General features: G+C 41.6%; 1 protein-coding gene across 1 annotated transcript; it reads right to left on the bottom strand.

Annotated features, from left to right (window-relative positions):
- Positions 1-2,426: 2,426 nt before the first annotated feature.
- maz (MYC associated zinc finger protein) lies at positions 2,427-15,489 on the bottom strand. Its single transcript, XM_017695124.2, has 7 exons — positions 14,855-15,489; positions 12,407-12,536; positions 11,202-11,578; positions 9,351-9,595; positions 8,007-8,070; positions 7,641-7,812; positions 2,427-6,439 (listed from the first exon to the last, which is right to left on the bottom strand). Exons 1-7 carry the CDS (start codon positions 14,885-14,887, stop codon positions 6,093-6,095), a joined length of 1,368 nt encoding a protein of 455 aa, XP_017550613.1. The 5' UTR covers positions 14,888-15,489; the 3' UTR covers positions 2,427-6,092.
- Positions 15,490-19,381: the final 3,892 nt, after the last annotated feature.

Here is a 19,381-nt window from a genome sequence, read left to right as displayed (position 1 = left end):
TTCTGCCGTTTTCCAAACTCCTTTTACATTAATAGCGTGACTTTACAATAATTTCAAATTATTTTTGAACAAGAAAATATAGAAATAGGAATAAGTTACACATCAATAGCAAAACTGATCAAACGAATCAGTAATAAACTTTCAGATCTGAACTGCACTGAGTGAGCCCATGCGCTTGCTCAAAAAAAAAACAAAAAAACTTGGGCATCCAACAATAAAGGATGCCTCGTGTATGTATTACATGTATTACACAGTGACAGAAAACATGCTGCACGTGAAGTGGCTTAATAAAAATGACTTTACTGTTGCTAAAAATGGCGTGTAGGGGATGCAAATCCTCTAGTGGCAGTTTTAATCTTTAACTCCGTGGAACCACAGTTGGTTCCAAAACGTGTCATATTCTTCATAGCTTTCATATTTCAGAAGCTACATTCAGAAGCTGGGCGCCATATGAGGCTGTAACTCTTCTCTCCAGTCTAATAGATGGTGATGTCATTTTAAACCCTTATAATAAATGAAGCTGAACTCAGTTTGTTTTTCTGCTGAAAGTCAAGCCATTTTTCCCCAAATCTGGGCTATAAACTATAAACAGATGGCGTCTCTTAAGTGATCTGCTCTGTAAACATTACTTTTATAAAATAACACAAAGAGCATCTGAGATTTTTGGCTTTCAGCAGTAAATTGTAAGCATATGGCAATATGTGAAATCATAAAACACATTATGTTCATTCGAGTGGAGATTTACACAAAAAAACACCCCAAAATTTACATTTATTTAATGTATTTACTGAATATTTTGCCTTACGATTTGTGCATGTAAATTCAGATGATTGTTTCTGGTCAGGCAGTGAGCTTGTCGGGCTCATATGGTTAATGATAATAACCATAAATCTCTTTTTCATCTATGCGTCCCATAAAGCAGCAGATGCTCTTGAACCGTCGACACTTATTGGTGCATTAATTAACACCTGCTTTCTGGTTTGTACTCAACTGCTTGCAGCATGTTGACCGAGCCTTGTCGTTTGCAATCGTGTGCTTGAGTTAGGCATGTTTCTGGTCTAAAGTTCTAGATACAGTTTTCCAATCTGCCTACAGTACAAACTACCACAAACTCTCTTTCCCAAAGCAGTGCTCATACTTCAGCATGTGTTTGTATGCATGTGTGATGGGGGAGTGGGGGGTTCATTTCTGGAGGAAAATGACTTATGAAGGGATTCATTACACACGACCCTCACGCTTTCACCGCCGCATCCCCTCATCCATCCTTCGCTTTTTTCACCAACTCTACCCCACCCTTTTCATCTTGCTCTTCTTTAGGGATGCACCTGCACAGAATCTCTGAGCCGATAATTACAACCAATAATTAATACCTACATTTCTTTGTATTTCACACTATAATCCACACATGAAGTGCAGAGAACGAAATATTGATGTGCTGTGGTTTTGGACAGAATGTGTAGTTCAGTGAAAAGCAAACATTAACTACACTCTTAAAAAAGAAGGTGCTTCAAGGGTTCTTTAGTAAAGAAAATGGTTCTATACATGAGGCCCCAAAGAACCATGAGGACCCAAAGAATCCTTTGCCTGATTAATGGGGTCTTTGCTTCATGAAATGCTTGTTCAGATTGATGGTGAACGTGCTGTAGATCGTTCTATATAGAACCTTTTTGAAAATGGTTCCCTATCGCACCCAAATGGGTCCTTCTATTGCTATGGCATCCAGTTTGTAACAATAAAAGAACCCTTTTTGGTGAAAATGCAAAATGAATAAATCAACAGCAAATTGGCCGTTTGCGATTCAGTTTTCGGCGTGGACGTGCTCTACGTGTCAGAATAAAAACGGAAACCATATGTAAATATATGTAAATTAACTCTAGGCGGGGCTAGCGGAACAGAAAAAGCAGCTGTAGCTGAACTAAAGCTTAAAGCAGAGCAAAGTGTGTGCATTTTCATTTATATTTATCATCCTATACTAGTACATCAGCACATACAGAGACATATGTCCAGCCAAGACAGTAAAATGGACATGAATTGTTGTGGCTCCCAGGATGAATTGATTTTGTTGAAAGGACTAAATGGCTTTTCTTAACGTTTGGGTTGAAATAGATTAATTTCAACACTTATTTACCAACATCAGCTACTCAAACTGCAGCCTAACCCTGTCACAAGCCTCTAAACTACCACCCTGGACAGAGCCTGCCTGTTTGTGTAGGGTATTTTGGTGAGGTCAGTCTCACGATACCAGGTCAGTGTGCAGCTCATATGTTACAATACTAAAACTTTGACACATCTAATGGTTTCGTAATTCAAAGAGTCCAGTGATACTCAGGAGAAAATGTACCGTGATAAATGTATTACCACAGGATGCAGTAGCTACCACTAAGTCTGGCATAGAGGATAAAATGCCAAAAGTAATGTTCTTTAGCTGTAAATGATTATGATTTTTTATTATTGTATATTTTGTTTCATTTCTTGGATGCTTTTATCCAAAGCCTCTTACAATGCTTAGTGATTCTAACAGTTTTTCCTTACTGGTGTAGCAGCAGCACAATGAGACCCAAGCTAAAATCAGGGTGGTGAAGTTATTGGTTATAATTATCGGATGTAATTACAAAATCAGACTGATAATAATAACGAACATTGCCTCTTTATCAGAGAATAACATCAGTCGCTAATGTACTATGCACCCCTTCGTTTTCCTTCTTCATGGCTAAGGGAACAGGGGAAAATCTGAGCGCATCTTGAGGATGGCGGGAGGAGGGGACGGTGGTGGAGGCGACGGGAGGGTCTATATGGTCAAACAGACAGCCATCGTCGTCACTGGGACAGAGAGCAGAAAAACTACAGTAGAGAGTCACAATCACAGTATCGTTAAAGAGTCCTGCAGCAAGAAAAGCGAGTGAGATTTCGAGCAACAAAGTGAGAAAGAAAGATACGGAGAGAGAGAACCAGCCAGTGCAACAGTGCAATGTGGCATTTTTTTCCTACTTGGTACTGAAATCATTAAGTCTCTGACTGCCCTGAAGTCAATCTCAAAGCCTTTTGTTCTCCCTGTGTCTCAATTCGGCCTCTACAATCGTGTTCCTTGTTCTCTACAGCCTGGATCAGTTTCGTCCAAAATTGGTTTTGAAATATTTTCGTATGTATCTATTTTCTCCTCGTGGGGAGAAAATAGATACAGGATAAAATGTGTCATGTTATTTAAATACGCCTACGGGTATGACAGGTTGGCATGCTAAACTTGGTTATAACATGCCTAATTACTGTCATAACATTCTGAAATCCTGCGAACAGCCTAATGCAGAAGAGATTCTGCAGAAATTCAAAGTTTGGAGATTAAAGACATCTTAAACTCTTAACTTTCAAGGTTTAAAACTGCAGCTTCATACTAGTGCGCGCTAACTGCATTCCAAAAGTTAGGTGGCAGCGAGAACTGTCCAATGAAGGCTCTTCTTTTGTATTAAATAATTCAAAACAGAACAGTCTACCATGGCCGCTTTGTACAAGTTCGATTAAAATATGAAGGGGAAACCACTGCTAATGTGAAGGATCGAGAGAACGAATGAAATCTCGGATGCAAAGCATTAATTTGTAACTAAAAGCTGCTCCTGCAAGATGAAAACTGTTTAACTTACTGAAAACACGCCCTGAATTCAAGCTGCAACCTTTTAAACAGATACTGATATGGAGTATGGCATGCTTTACTAATTTTTTGCCAATTTTGCAAAATTAGCACAACTAGGCCCGAAACATACTTCACGCAAGTAAGCGAACACAAATGTCAGCGTGTCAACTGCAAACACTCAGACCTTCTGTGCAAACTGCAGTCTTATGTCACTGTGGTGGTTAAAACAGTATTGAAGAGGACAAATCAGAGAGGATCTACTATTATTCCAACAGCCTCAACAGCTAAACGTGGACAGTAGAGGAGAGTGAGCTGGAATGGAATGGAAATACGCTAACGTAACATATTGCTGTTGTCAGAATTTTTCAGTTTTTGGCATAATTTGAAAAAACCTGATACCCCTTACAATGTATGCAAATGTCACGATGAATAGACTAAAAGAAGCGACCTAATACAATTTGGAAAAAAGTCTGGTTCCACTGACTTAGTAGTGTAGGTTTTTTCCTTCTCCTGGACAGTTACCATTTTGGAGATAAGGGGTTTTCTTCCGACAACAGCGATGTGTTTTAAGTTCACGTAAGCCATCTTTGCATGAGACTCAACTTCTTGTCTGCTGCAGCAGTTGAGAAAACACGCTGGTGGTATGAGACCGCTTGGACAGGCATGGCCTTCGGTATAGCGCCTGTAATGTTGTAATGCTCAGAATGCAGCTTACACTTGTGTCGTGTTATAAAATGTGATGTGACACGGTTTTGAACGCAACTACACACTAAACCCTGTCTGCGCTGCTCAAAGCGTCTGCGTTAACATCCTTGCGTAAAGTATGTTTTGGGCCTTTAGATATCACATTTACCTTTAATGCTGGCCAATCACACAGGGTGATTCAAAAAGATTCATCCAATTTCAAAATGATTCATTTCAATTGTAAATCGTTTATGTAATTTTACAAGGTCTCAGTCTAAACCTCCTCCAACTGTATGGACAACATCAACACCACAGTCAAACTCATCCCACACTGGATTGGGCATGTCGAGTGTTGCTGCACTCACGGCTCTTTCAGTGCCATTTCGGAGATCATCCAGTGCTGTGGAACCAATGATGAACGCTCTGAGCTGTAAACGAAGGATAATTTTGACTGAAACAGCCTTCAGTGAAGCAGCAGTCTAGAAATGCAGCCTACTTTGGCTACAGCCTAGCTTTTGGGGTGCAGCGATTGCATACAGCGTTCCAGACCTCATTTTCTGGTGGTTCTAGTACCTTATCCAGGTAGAAACATATGCCATGTGCCATCTAACTGTTATTGTAAATAAACTACTTGCACTTACATTAACTAGTCCTGTACAGCAGTACTCGATTTGAGACACAGGGTATCTCCACTCTCCTCATGCTGGCCTTCCAGCGATGTTGCCTTGGCAATTCTGAGACAATAACATCCCTAAGCTGCTTGTCTGCTGCGGAGACAGACAAGCATAACGTTTATGCGCATAACGTGTCGTACTGAGGCGACAATTATTTGCTACAGTAGCTGCGTAGTCTGTGTAGGTTGTTGTGAGAGCTGCTCAGCTAGCTGTATGATGGCTCTGTTCACAGTATTTGCTCTAGTAGTGTGGTTCTGTCTGTGGGAGCGAGGGTTATAGCATATAGCATTCTTATAAACATGTCCTATGTATCATCAGGGTACACACTTAACGCACACTTCGCTAGCTTAGTGCACATGCGACTGTGTGGGATTGCACACTGGCCGTCAGAAGCCCAAGAACTTCCAGCTTTTCAAATAAAGATTGAAAAAAGAAAAAAAAAATATTTTGCAAAACCTGCTATTCATACCAAGAAAGACATCATACCAGAATCTGACAGGATTAGCAGTTGTGATCAGTCATAAATTCACTTCTCCATTAACATTTACAGCCTCTGTTAACAGTTTTCAGTTAATCAGATTTTCGCTTACTGTGTCTTTAAGACTAATGCATGCAATCAAGCTCTGGCTGCCCTGGACTGCGCCCTGTTCAATAAGCAGCCCATGGTGAAATGTACTGAACAAACACTTCAGATTGAAATCCTCTCTTCTCAGATGTGTGGATCCTTAATGGTTAATCGTTTTTTCCCGCATTGTCCTCGGCAATAACTCTGCTACAGACTGTCTGTGGGAACACTCCACATTACTTCAAGAGGAATGGGTGGGGCTAAATGTCTGTGACATCACAACCATGATAAAGTAAAAATAGGCTGTTATTACAGTTTTGTTTCTGTGTACAAATTGTACATTTTTAAATGTTTATACACCATTTATCACCCACCCCCCTTTTTTTAGTTCTATCTTACATGACGTGAGCCTTGTAGCAGGTACTTATTTCCTACTTCACTGCGAAGTAACAGTGAAAAATGAAGAACTGCAAAAGACATTAAGATATCTCTAAACTTTTGACGGCCAGTGTATGTGTGTGTTTGTATTACAAGCCTGCAGTTACTAGCTCTGTGGCTGCTGGGCGATGCAGGAGCAGTCGGTGACCAGCAGGTCCACCACTGTGTTGCCACTGACAAACACAGTGGGAGCGGGGGTCATGCTGCTCAGGGTCACGGTGCCGGCTGATACGCCATCCGCGCTGCTGCTGACTGGCACTGGTTCGCTCAGCGCCGGGTTGTGGGTGCCCATGTGGCCTTGCAGCTGCGTGGGGGTTTTGCAGTGGACGCCGCAGAGCTGACAGACCAGAACACCTCCGGCGCCAGCTGAGCCGAATCCGCCGCCGCTCTCCTTCCACTCCTGACCGTGGTGCTTCTGGGCATGGATGCGCAGGTACGTCAGCGTGGTGAAGCCTGCGAGAACAAGCGAGATGCCGTTAATTATTCTGAATAAATCTCAGACTTTTAAGCACAACTATCCTTCTATCCACAGAGGTCTTATTTGTATGTGTAGTCATTCAGTTTGTATGTTAGTTCTGTCTTCTTATGTGCAGTTATCTCCTACAGAACGTGGCCCTGAATCTATAGTCACAACACTCTGTACCAGGAACAGCAGACAGATACTCAACAAGACACCGACAATACCATGTAGTTATTTGTCCTTGAGCAGAGACAACTGGTTAAACTGGTCAAATCCTGTAACATCTGGGCTGTTAATGCTAAAGTTTTGGAGCTAATGTCATCAATCATATTAGTAATATTTTAGTATCAAATAATCTCCCAATTTACTTGACAATTACTTGCATAATCAGAGCTTTAGAAAGTGGCCAAACAACAAAATGGACTTAAATGAGCAAAACCAAACTACGAACAGCCTTCCTGCAACACTTTACTGGGAAATGTATTCATTTATTTAAAAATAAATACATGGAAAAAGTTCAGCGGTATGCAAAAGTTTTGGCAGCAACTGGGTTTTTTACACTCTCTATCAGGAACAAGCTTCTACACGTTTTAAGGCGCAATTACTGTTTATTTGGTGAATTCAACAAACTGGGGGAAAACCAACGCAAATGTTGCCAGTGCAAAAGTTTGTGGGCACTAAAATGATCAGAAAATGCCAGGTTTAAGTTTGTTTATGATATGAACGTTTTACATTACATGATTTTGTACTATTTAGTATTTAAGAGGACTACTACTAATAATAAAACACTGCAGTACAATAATTATTATAAATACTACTGGTACTACTATTGTTGTTATTGCTGCCATCATCATTATTGTTATTATTATTATCATTATTATTATTACTACTACTATTACAGCAGCTAAAACGTATTCTTCATGTCAAAACATGAACAGAGAAACAGCATATATAACAATGACATATCAGACAGTAGGATTCTAAAATGTGATTTTGAGGTACATTTTGTTCATGACATATGCTTAAAAGAGAAAATAATAGTAATAATAATAACAACAACAACAACAACAACAACAACAATATCTCTAAATAATAGAGATAGAATGCAAGATCTCTGCTGTATGCCTGATCAGAGAGAGGGAAGGGGTTTATAAAGTGAAAGATCAGAAAGAAAAACAAGAGCAGGACACTGACTGCGGTTACACAGGTGGCAGGCATGATGCTGTGATTGGTTGTGCACCCTCATGTGATCGGTGATGTAAGCGGCAGACAGCAGTTTGCCACAAATGTGACACGGCACCTTCTCCTCGTGCCGGATCATGTGAGCGCGCAGGCGGTCTTTCGTGGCAAAGCTCGACTCGCACGTCTGAGAGGAACAACAAAATCAAACCTAACACAACATGTAGTTACAGAGAATTACGAAGGTACAGAAATCGTTACGGAGGTTATGTACAAATTACGGAAATCCTGAATGTCCGTTTTCGTCAAAGACAGCTAATCACGTTTTTAATAAACCTGTAACAGCTTATGTGGACGTAGAATGAAATAACGGCACAGTACCGGGCATTTAAAAGGTCGCTCTGAAGAATGGACCTGTCTGACGTGGCTGTTGAGATGGTCAGGGCTACAAAAAAGAAAGAGTGAAGGATGATGAGCTTCAGGCTTTCATTATCAACACATCACAGCTACACTGAATATCACAGTTCTGTCACAATATTTCAATTCTTTCCATCTTTCTATTACTTAGCATTATGCTCAGTCAAAAGTTTGGGGACACTTTGCTTTTTGTGGGTAATGTTGTATTTTGTACTAAAAAGTATTTCAAAGTATTAAACTTGCGGTAGCAGCGTGTGTGTGTGTGTGTGTGTGTGTCTCTGACTGTGAGTGTTTCATTTTCACTGATATATTTCAATAAAATCAAGAAAAAAATAACAGCTAGGGATGTCCTGATATGACACACTGGATTGGAGTTGAATACAGGCATGTTTTCATGAATCAGTTACTGGCTAAAATGAGTTCGATCCAGTTCCAAGCTTCTGTTTCTTTCTTACACTCTGTTTACTTGACCCTGCGTCTGTGAAGATAACAGACAGATCTAATTCTGTGCTGTGTGGAATTAAGTGGACGATGAAGTGCCAATGTACTAGGTATGGCTGGGCCAGGGTATGTTCACAATATGTTCACAGTGTTTAATTTTTCAGAGTTTTGATAACTAGAAATGGATGAAAAGCATGAATAGTGCCACAGAATCAAAAAAAAAAAAGTTGCTTAAGTACTGACGATACTAGTAAAAACACATTTGTAAGGCAGCCCTCTTTCGTCATTTGCCTGAAGCAAAAACACACTCGCACCACATTTGCATTCAAAAACATTGCATGAACATTTTGCTTTACCAGCACCGCTTCCGGTTTTAACCTAACGTTAGCACATTCAAACCAGAGAGAAAGCAGCAGCTGCTCCATGCATGTGAGAGATATTTGGGCGGTCAACAATATCGAATCATAAGTCAATTTTAGAGACACTATAATAGGGTCATTTTAAAGAAAATGATCCAGACTGTCTCTTTATGCCACATTATAAGGGGATTTTACTGTGTTATAAAACAGACAGCAAATTGCACGGTATTATCTAAAATATATGATTAGTATTGGCCGATCAGCATTGGCTGGAACGTAGTTTAACGAGTGCTGACACCACAACAAAGGGATAAAGAGGGTGTGGCCTTCAGTATTATCCCAACTATCACTAACATTGTCACAAATATTTACACGTCTATCACGGTTTTCCTCTAAACAGACCTGTTATGTTATTGAAAATCAACAAAAAATGTTTGTTTGTACTAAGAAGTATAAAAGTATTAAACCTCAGGCAGACAATGTGTGTGTGTGTGTGTGTGTGTCTGACCGTGAGAAGGCCTTGGCGCAGTGGGGGCAGACGTAGGGCTTCTCCACGCCGCCCTGGTGGGAGCGGACGTGGTGGCTCATGCGGTCTTTCCTCTTGAAGCGCTGCTGGCAGATGGGGCAGGAGAAGGGCTTCTCGTCCGAGTGAGAGAGGCGGTGGCGATTCAGGTGGTAAACGTCCCTAAAGGCCTTTCCGCACGTCTCACATGCGTGGTTTTTACGCACGGGGTTCGGGTTCACCGGCCGCTGCTGAACGCAGAGAGACACAGAGCATGACTGTGAGAACCATTCCTTTCACAATAATTCGCTTTTATTCTTAGCTACAAAACCATGACGTGCTTTAGAGAGGGAGACCAGAACAACGCTGTTAAGGCCCAGTCCCATGTCATTTTAGTCCTTAGTCCTCCGTTGTTTTTTTTTGGTGTAGGGTGTCCTGATTCTTGCTGAGACAGAGGGGTGGGGTGAACTTTTGGGGCTACATGACCCTCCAAACAGGTTTTTCAGACTCCAAACAGAAAAACCAACAAGAGACCAAAGAAACCCACAAATGTGAGAAAATTGAGAAAAATGTCTTTTTAGTGTATTTTGGTCTTTTTCTTCATAAAACCCATTTTTTTAGAAAATCACTATTAGGAGCTGTCTTGGTAGCTAGCTAACTTTCCAGTTCCACCTTAAACAGTCCAGTAGTACCAAAGCCTCAAACGCCAGAATGTAACTGCTGCACCATTTAAGGTGGAACGGGAAAATTCAAACCAGAATCTGAAGAATATCTAACCTCAGCTTCATTTTCACTGAAGAATTAGGGGGGGTGTATCATCCCTAAATGTAACTAAAGCCCAGCAGTGAGGAGCTGAACCCTCCTCTGCTGTCACTGCTGACGGGCAGGGTTGCCTACAGAGCAGCGCTAGTAGCTGTTAATGAAGAGATGTTCTTTTTTTATTTAAGGATCGTCATATTATTTTGCAGGGGAAAATTTTAACCACTCAGTTCCAAGTGGCAAGGTGACAGTTCACTCCATTGAAACAACAATTAACTGGACCTCACCTGTTCTTATTAAAACACAAACTGTGGATGAATATGATGTGAGAAAGTCAGATATCATAGTGAGAACTGGAGAATATTTCATTGCAAACTGGCAGCTCACTTGAAAGTGCCTTGACATCTGGATCAAAACATTATAAGCATGATGAAATCTCATATTTGCCTGCATATATTTATATATCTCAATGTATATATCTGCATATATCTCAATGTGCAGTGCACACATCTCAACTTTCTTCCCAACTCTTCCAGCCTTCTAATGGACTGTTACTTGAATGAGTATTCAGTTTCATCGCTGACTATGTACCACTACGCTATTCGTGAAGCATCTGAGTCGTAAAAATCCTGCTTGAAAATACTGGAGGGCCTCTGATCAATTCGGAGCTCGAACTGAAAGCTGAAGAGTGAATAATTTCTCCTCACACATTACCCGATCATCCGTGCTGTCCGTGTGATGATCAAGCTCCTGACCTGAAAAAGGTCGGAAGGAGCAAATCGTGGTTTGAAATCAGGCTAAAAATCATACAGCGCAGGTCCGATTTACGTGTCCTGCTGGTTTGTGCGTTTATGACTGAAGGTATAGACCAGGCAGGAGAGTAAAAGGTGCAGAGCACCCCCTGGTGTATGGTTCGAACTGTGCAATCATTTTATCAAAAATATCTAAAACGTGATATTGGAGGAAAAAGTCTCTCAAGCCTTGTTATAAGCAAATTATCCACATGTTATGAATGTGTCCTTATTTATTCTGTGAGCTAAAGTGTAACCCAAATTATGAACGGAAGGCCAGAATCATGGCTCAGCCCAAGAAGCCCACCTGAACAGGCTCAGCTGTTGCCATGACGACCACCGCGGCAGGAGGCAGGGCCGTGACAGTGGACGCCACGCTGACCATGGCCGAGTCGTTGGTGTCCTGAGTGAGCAGGGGCTGCGAGAGGGGGTCGGGGAGCACGGCCGGAGGTGGCAAGGTGGGAGCGTGCTGCTCGGGCATGCTCAGCTGAAGGAGGGACAGAGGGACGGTGGGATGCTCCACCGCCTCTTTAGCGCCGCCTTCCTGGTTCTGTGCAGCACCGCTCTTCATCCGGACACCGGTGTGGACGGACTGGTGGCGCCGCAGATTGTAGCTGTTCTTGAACTGCTTGCTACAGATGGAGCAGATGTGAGCCACGCGGGCCGGACGGGACGGCGGCTTCACTGCAGAGACAGAGGACATCTCAAACAGTAAAAAAACGGATAAATACAAATGATTTACGCTTTACATTAAAGAAGTGACCCCGTCCTACTTCAGCTCTCTCGCTTGTGTTTGTATTCAATATGTGCTCGTTTCGTTCTGCTGCTTAAGGTTTACGGTCTGGAGCTGTTTAAACTGGGATTAATAGCACAACAAATTTAACAGACAACTAGCAACACAAAAGCATGAATCAGTTGATTAATCTGCATCTGAATTTGCCAAATGGTAAAAAAACCTAATTTACTCACCACTCAAATCAAATAGCCAGGTTAAACTTAAGGCAGATGCTGCACCCATTAACAAACAGGTGTGTGTCTCAAATTATAACTAAAAGCTACATTAAAACTATGATACTTCATGAAACCCTTTTCATTTAGTACCTAGTACCAAACACATGGCTTACTTAAGATTAATACAGTATTTGTAGAGACCAAATAAAACACATATGATTGTGCTAAATAAAAATGACATTTACGGACAAGTCTTTTTCAGTTTCTGGAAAGAATCAAGCTTTTTCGGCAAAGGGAATTCCACCAATTTTTCAAAATTTCCATTGCTGCACCAAGCTCTTCAAAGTATTGGTGATTGGAACCAGACACCCAAATAGTTTAAAGCCTCTAAAAGCTCCCTTTCATAATTTTCTATGTAAAACACTTATGAATACGCTTCCTTCCATTTTACAATAGTTTTGAGCAGGTTCTGGTCTATTCAAAGGAGGAGGGGGTGGGTGGAATTCCCCTGAAAGGTGCACAATCGCTCTGATCTTTAACCATCCCTCTTTTCTCACCCACCAGGTACAGGGTCCTCGCTGAGCGCGGCCGTGTCCACAGTGGATGGAGGCGCCAGGTGCTCGGTAGCCGGACTCTGGGGCAGGAGCTCGGACTGGAGGCTGCCGTCCACCTGGGTCTGACCGGCTGTGGTCTGAGAAAGAAAAACAAACTTCTAAACCTCTTAAAACTTTTTAATCCAGTATGAATCTGCAGTGTGTGTAGTTTTACAGTCTGACGGTAATAATTGTTGAGGGATTTTAATCCAGTATGAATCTGCAGCGTGTGTAGTTTTACAGTCTGACAGTAATAATTGTGGAGGGATTTTAATCCAGTATGAATCTGCAGTGTGTGTAGTTTTACAGTCTGACGGCAATAATTGTGGAACGATTTTAATCCAGTATGAATCTGCAGTGTATTGTAGTTTTACAGTCTGACAGTAATAATTGTGGAACGATTTTAATCCAGTATGAATCTGCAGTGTATTGTAGTTTTACAGTCTGACAGTAATAATTGTGGAACGATTTTAATCCAGTATGAATCTGCAGTGTGTGTAGTTTTACAGTCTGACGGCAATAATTGTGGAACGATTTTAATCCAGTATGAATCTGCAGTGTATTGTAGTTTTACAGTCTGACGGCAATAATTGTGGAACGATTTTAATCCAGTATGAATCTGCAGTGTATTGTAGTTTTACAGTCTGACGGTAATAATTGTGGAACGATTTTAATCCAGTATGAATCTGCAGCGTGTTGTTGGCCCACAACTCACACATAAGTTCATCCCTTACAATTACACTAGTTACTAAACAACACGCCTGGAGTTCAAAGGGCTGAGACAGGGTGTCCAGCTCTGATGTTGAATTAGACATCTTTGAGCACCAAGCTGTCCTGGAAGGAGACCCTCCAGAACCAGAACTGGACAGCTCTGTCATTAAACCACGCAGAACTTATTCCTTCATAAATACAAACGAGTGGATTTGCTGCTGGAAAATTTTAAATGCTTATGTTTTCACACATTTACAACAGCTGGTCATGAAGAACCAGGATACAGTCTTTTAATAATGGTTCTTAGGAAAAGGCAATTGTTCTATTTAGAACATGAGCGATTAAATGGTTCTACGTAGCATCTAAAAAGGTTTTGCTATCAAAAAGCTATGGTTATGGGCTCAAGCTTGCAACAACAGAAGAACCCTTTTTGGTTCATTTAGAACAAATTCTCTGTCAATCTGAAGAACGATTTCACCCTGCGAAAAAAAACATTTAAGCATGAAATGGTTCTATGCAGCCCTTACGATCCTAAACAGTTCTTCGCATGGTGAAATGGTTCTTAAGATCGATGGAGAACTCAATGTATATGGTTCTCTAGAGCACCTTTGTGAAAATGGGTTCTGCTGTTGTTACGATGTCAATCAAACAAAAGAACCCTTTCTAATGCCATAAAGAACCATTTTCAAAATGGTCCTACATAGAACCATATACATAGATCGCTGCAGTCTGAACAAAACCTCATAACTTTCCAAAAGAGAAAGAACATACTTTACTTTTATGGACGTCAGCAGAACCATTGCCTTTGCTAAAGAACCCTCAAAGAAGATGGTTCTTTGAGGGTTCTTAATTTTCAAAAAGGTTCAGATTAAACAGAACCATATGCAACATATTCTCCATCAAGAACTATTTCACCATGCAAAGCACCATTAAGCATGTAATGATTCTCATGGTTCTAAACAGAACCATTCCTCTTACAAAAGAACCCTCGAAGAACTACCTTTTTAAGAGTGTATGGTTACCAAGCTTGTACCAACAGCAGAATTTCCAAAAAAAGGGTCTATAAAGGAACAGGAAGAACACATTCTCCATCAACCCGAAAAACTACTTCACCAAGCAAAGAACCACTTACGCATGAAATGGTTCTATACAGAACTCATGGTTCTAAATAGAACCACTCCTTTTCCTAAAGAACCCTTAAAGAACCACTTTTTAAAGACTGTATTGATCCAATGTCAAGATTGCAACAAGAACAGAACCCTTCTTGGTGTTCAACAGAACCATTTTCAATCAGGTTCTACACAGAACCACACAGAAAACATATTCTCCATATATCTGATGAACCACTTCACCATGAACAGGTCCTATCCAGAACTCGTGGTTCTAAACAGAACCACTCCTTTTACTAAAAAACCTTGAAGAACCACTTTTTAAAGAATATATTCTTAAAATGTCAAGAACAGAACCTTTTTTGGTGCTCAACAGAACCATTTCACCATGCAGAGAACCATTTAAGCATGAAATGGTTCTATCCAGAACTCAAGATCCCAACAGAACCGTTCATTTTCCTGAAGAACACTTAAAGAACCAGCTTTTTTTGAGAGTGTAGTTCAGGACACACTCCCCCACCCACCCAGACCATTAGCTGAGCTGGGACCCCCGGGACCCCGGACCCAGGACCCCCGGGATCCCGGACCCCACTCACCTGGAAGAGAAAGTTGCTCCAAGCAGCATCCATTTTGTTCTGAAGTGAAAACCGAGCCGAACTAAAAGCCCAAACTGAGCGGATTTCAGCTTCTGCTCTTCAGCATCATCTGGGGCAGCAGCCCACGGGCTGCCCGGCTATAGAATCGACTATAAACAGGCGGAAAACGGCGCTTTACCGACCCGCCGCGGAGCTCGCCAGCCTCGGATCAGCGGAGCTGGATGACGGGCTTTATTCTCAGCTCGGAGCAACTTCCCCGCAGCGGTTCACAGGCTTCAGTCTCTCGACACACGACACCAATAATGTCATTTCTACACACTCACATCATGCATTACACACCAAAACCACACGGCTTTATGAGTTTATGTTGCCTGTGAGACAGTAACTGAACCGGCGCCTGGCACAGCTAAAAACCGCGCTTCATAAATCTCTGCGGGTCTGTATCACACCAACAGGCCGCGCCGGGTGTTGTGTCGAAGCCTCGGTGTCGAGTTCACGCCGTGGCCGAGGCAGACACAGCCCGAGCTCGGCCGCCTCGGCGCCTCCACTCGCACGATGTCATCTTTCTTTTTTTATCGCTCTCTCTCTCTCGCTCGCTCGCTCGCTCTCTCTCTTCTCCCTGACTCTTACTCTCTCGCTCTCCCGCTCCCTCCCTCCCCGGCTCTCTTTCTTCCTTTTCTTTTTTAATTCCTCTTTCTTCTCCCCCTCCTCTCCGCTTTCCTCTCGCCGCGGCGTCCCAGTCGGTCTTAAAGGGATCGGAGTCCGACTCGGCCGAAGAGAACGCAAACACGCGCGGGCGGGCGGGCTGGTGTTGCTATCTTTGTGAGGACTTCCGCGCAGCTGTGACTGAGCGAAAGCCGCATCTGCATCACATCAATAGACGAGCCTCATAATCATCATGCAAATAAACTATGTGCTTAAAACTTATACTTTATATCTATCTATCTATCTATCTCTCTCTCTCTCTCTCTCTCTCTCTCTCTCTCTCTCTATATATATATATATATATATATATATATATATATATATATATTTGAATATTTGGGCTGTTATTGGAACAAAACCTCGGATCTCCAAAATAGTAACTTTACAGCAGAAGGAAAAAACCTGCTTTACTTATAGTGTAAGTCAATGGAACCAGACGTTTTGTCCAAGTAATTTTGGGACGTTTCTTTTGGTCCATTCATCATGAACTTTACACACAACGTAAAGAGCAACATGCACTTTCAAATGATGTCAAAAACTGAAAAACAACAAAAATGAAGATGCATGGTTTTGTAAATATTTTGTATTTTTTGTAATGTACTTTGGCTTTTTAATGACTTGATATCACAGCGTGAATTATAAACATCTTTTCGTCATTTTAGTGTTTTTTTTTTCGGCTCAGATTTCTGTATTTCAAATTTCCCATTTCATGACCTCTGAAATAAAGTTACATGTAAATTTATGATGCACTGGAATAACCTTCACATTTGGGGACGTGACAAAACACTCGTATAAAACGGCTGAACGTTATTTTGTAATTGTGGAACCTTTCAAGTATTTCTCTAGAGAACCTCTGGAGGATTCAGTCAAGTCTGAGTGCCCCCCCCCCCCCCCCCCCCACATCAGGTCCTCACACAGCGCGAAAAACAAGTGGACCCACACACGCGCACGCGTTCTCTCGCGCGCCCTAAGCTCACTTAACGTCTGCCGACAGAAACGGGAACGGAAAAGCCGCGTCGGCCTCGCTCTGCGCTCCTTCTGCTCATAACGCAGCACAACGCGCTCATAAACCGCTCATAAGGGCGTCAGGGAGACAGATCAGCGACACAGCACACAATAAAGCACATAAACGGAGGAAGAGCTGCGCGCTAGCATCGTCCTCTTAAAGGGATGGTCAGAATGACGCAGAGAGGATTTTCACTGAAGACATTTTTACAGATGTGAGGGGAACAAAAACACCACAGGACACAAACGCAGGACAGCAGGTCCTCCGGAATCACTGACCGCTGATCAGACACATTACAGCCTACAGTAAAGACTTCACCCTCGCCACATGCGCTGTAGATACGCCTGACCGCCCTCCTGGCGGCGCTGCAGGAGCGCCTGAAGTCAGAGTTTCAGGCTTAAACACGGAGAAAACCCTCCTCTGATGATGTAGCTTGAAGGAGGGAGGATCATTTTCAGAAGCTGCTTTGAGGATGGAGTGTTTTCAGCGTCACTAGGACAGTTTTATGAGGGCTTTAGGCCATAGATCTACACACCTAGATGCCGCGTAGGATCCAGCCAGGCACGTCAACAGCTCCGCCATATTGGGGCGGTCAACGCTGCTGCTGGACTGCATTCAGTACCATTACAGAGCAGCAGTTTAAGAAAGATACCGTCCAAAATTCCACTATTTCAGGAATACTGACTCTCAGAAAGTGGGATATGATTATATAACGGAGGGAACGCAGTAATTCACGCTCATATCTGTGTGGTGTTCATGTGTAGATATGGCCGTGTGCTCAGTGAGACTCTGAGAACCTGCTGATGTGATAATTTCTCCTCTGGTTTTATATTAAGCTTATTTCATTTAATGGTCCATTCAGGGGGTCATGCCTTTATGTAGTCATTATTTATTTACAGTGATGGTTAAAGCTTTGTAGTTGGGTGAGTTATAGCATTAATTTGTGTAGATATAATAGATTAACGTTAACATCTTCTTACACAAAGAAGTTAGCTTATTATTCGCCATCTTCTTGTTCGAATTTTCCCATTCCACATTAAATGGTGCAGCTTCAAGCACCAGAAAGTGACGGCTGCATTATTTAAGGTGGAACGGGAAAACTCGAACAAGAAGCTGGCGAATAGGAAGCCGGCTTTAGCTTTGTCCGGCTCACTGTGTTTCGGAGGGTTATTTTATTTTTAAATAAGAGTAAATGAGATTATGTTTCTCGCACTAAACTCGGTTTTTAACTTCAGGTACAGACTTTCCTGCTGGTCTGGATGGCTAATTATCACGATCAGTTATTAAAGTAATAAAGGCTACAGAGAGCAGCAGTGCAGCCCGGATTAATCTGAGGATTATAACTAAACAGATTTGGTGTAAATGGGTTGAGTAATAAGGAAGTTGTGGCTGATTTAATCGTGAGACTCTTCGTCTCTCAGTACAAGTGAATCTGTTCACAAGTGGATCTTGACCTCTCCAACATGGCGGACACGCAGACATATCACCTCAGACAGAGAAGAACAGACAAGGTGGCATCTAGGAATGGATATCCATCCATTAGCCACTCTGAAATGTAATGTTAGTTAAAATCACAGTTATATCTATTTAATTACTTATTTATGCATACATTTAAGTACACATTATACTTATACATTAAATATAGTACATTTATACACTCTCAGAAATAAAGGTACTAAACTGTCACTGGGATGGGACCCTCAAGGCTCCATTTCAGTCCCTTTAGTCAGAGAACATAACTGAACCATAATCCACTTAAATGATATGTTCTAAACTGTACTGACTCCACACACCCCGCCTCGCCTCCAGGCTTTTATTCTACTGTTCTGTTTTAAAACATTCGGTTATGAAAAGGTACAAATACAAACTTTTCACCTGGAAAAACTGATTTAAGCTTCACAATCAGACCTTAAAACCACTGCTGGAGCTTTGAGGGAACACTTCCTTGAATGAAAAATGTACCTGCATAGAACCTTCATTTCTAACAGTGTTTAAGTATATTAATGTATACAATATGTATTTGTGCTGTCATATGTCACCACGTGACCTAGACTTTTAAACATCAGTGCAACTATAGAACAAAATCTCTCTGATTGCACAAACTGAAATGGTACGAATCTATAATCGGTTTATTTGAATAAAATATTTAGAAGCTGCAGCTGATCTAAGAGAGATGAGATAGCGCTGCGTGACTTCAGTACCGTTTGCTTGATCAGCAAAATAAATGATTCCTATAAGCAATGAGTTGAATGAAATGTCTTTGCTGGCAGACTTTGTTCTTTTTTGGCCAAAAAACTTCCAGAAGATTTTAACATGTTCAAAAACATCATTAATAAAGGGACACAACATTTACATGTGTATTGTGGTTGCCTTTCAAACTGCACTTGCACTTACTAAATGTGTTTTAGTGAGACAAATGGTTTTATGTGGTAAGTCTACAGTCTTATTAATGTAACTTTCAAAAGACATCTAATGGAAAACCTAAGGTAAATATTTTTGTAAGTTATGAGGCCCAATGACACCCAGTACTGGTAACGATCCAATATGCGAACGATAGCTTGGTTGTATTTAGACCAGCAGTCTGGATTGGATGACACCACAGGGATTCCCAATGCTTATATGACGCATTAGTGTAGTGCATGCTGGGTATTGTAGTGAACGAAAACAAAAATAATGTAAAGTTGTGAATTTTGTCAATGCGTTGCGGCTGAGTGAGATTTGTGGTGGGCGATATGATGATATTTTGTCGTTATTGTGATAAACTTCCTCACAATATGCTTTTCTGAGCATATCATGAATATGGTCAGCACTTAAAG

This window comes from Pygocentrus nattereri, chromosome 13, assembly GCF_015220715.1.
Source record: "Pygocentrus nattereri isolate fPygNat1 chromosome 13, fPygNat1.pri, whole genome shotgun sequence".
NCBI classification, from domain to species: domain Eukaryota; kingdom Metazoa; phylum Chordata; class Actinopteri; order Characiformes; family Serrasalmidae; genus Pygocentrus; species Pygocentrus nattereri.
The sequence above is the reverse complement of the archived record's forward strand: the minus strand, read 5'-3'. Positions and strand labels throughout refer to the sequence as shown.

Bases quoted from the DNA above. Each gene is read 5' to 3' on its own strand.
- maz (XM_017695124.2), bottom strand. From the start codon at position 14,887: ATGGATGCTGCTTGGAGCAACTTTCTCTTCCAG. The intron at 11,579-12,406 runs GTGGGTGAGAAA...CTGTCTCTGCAG, and splicing joins CAGCGAGGACCCTGTACCTG to TGAAGCCGCCGTCCCGTCCG. The intron at 9,596-11,201 runs GTGGGCTTCTTG...CTCTGCGTTCAG, and splicing joins CAACAGCTGAGCCTGTTCAG to CAGCGGCCGGTGAACCCGAA.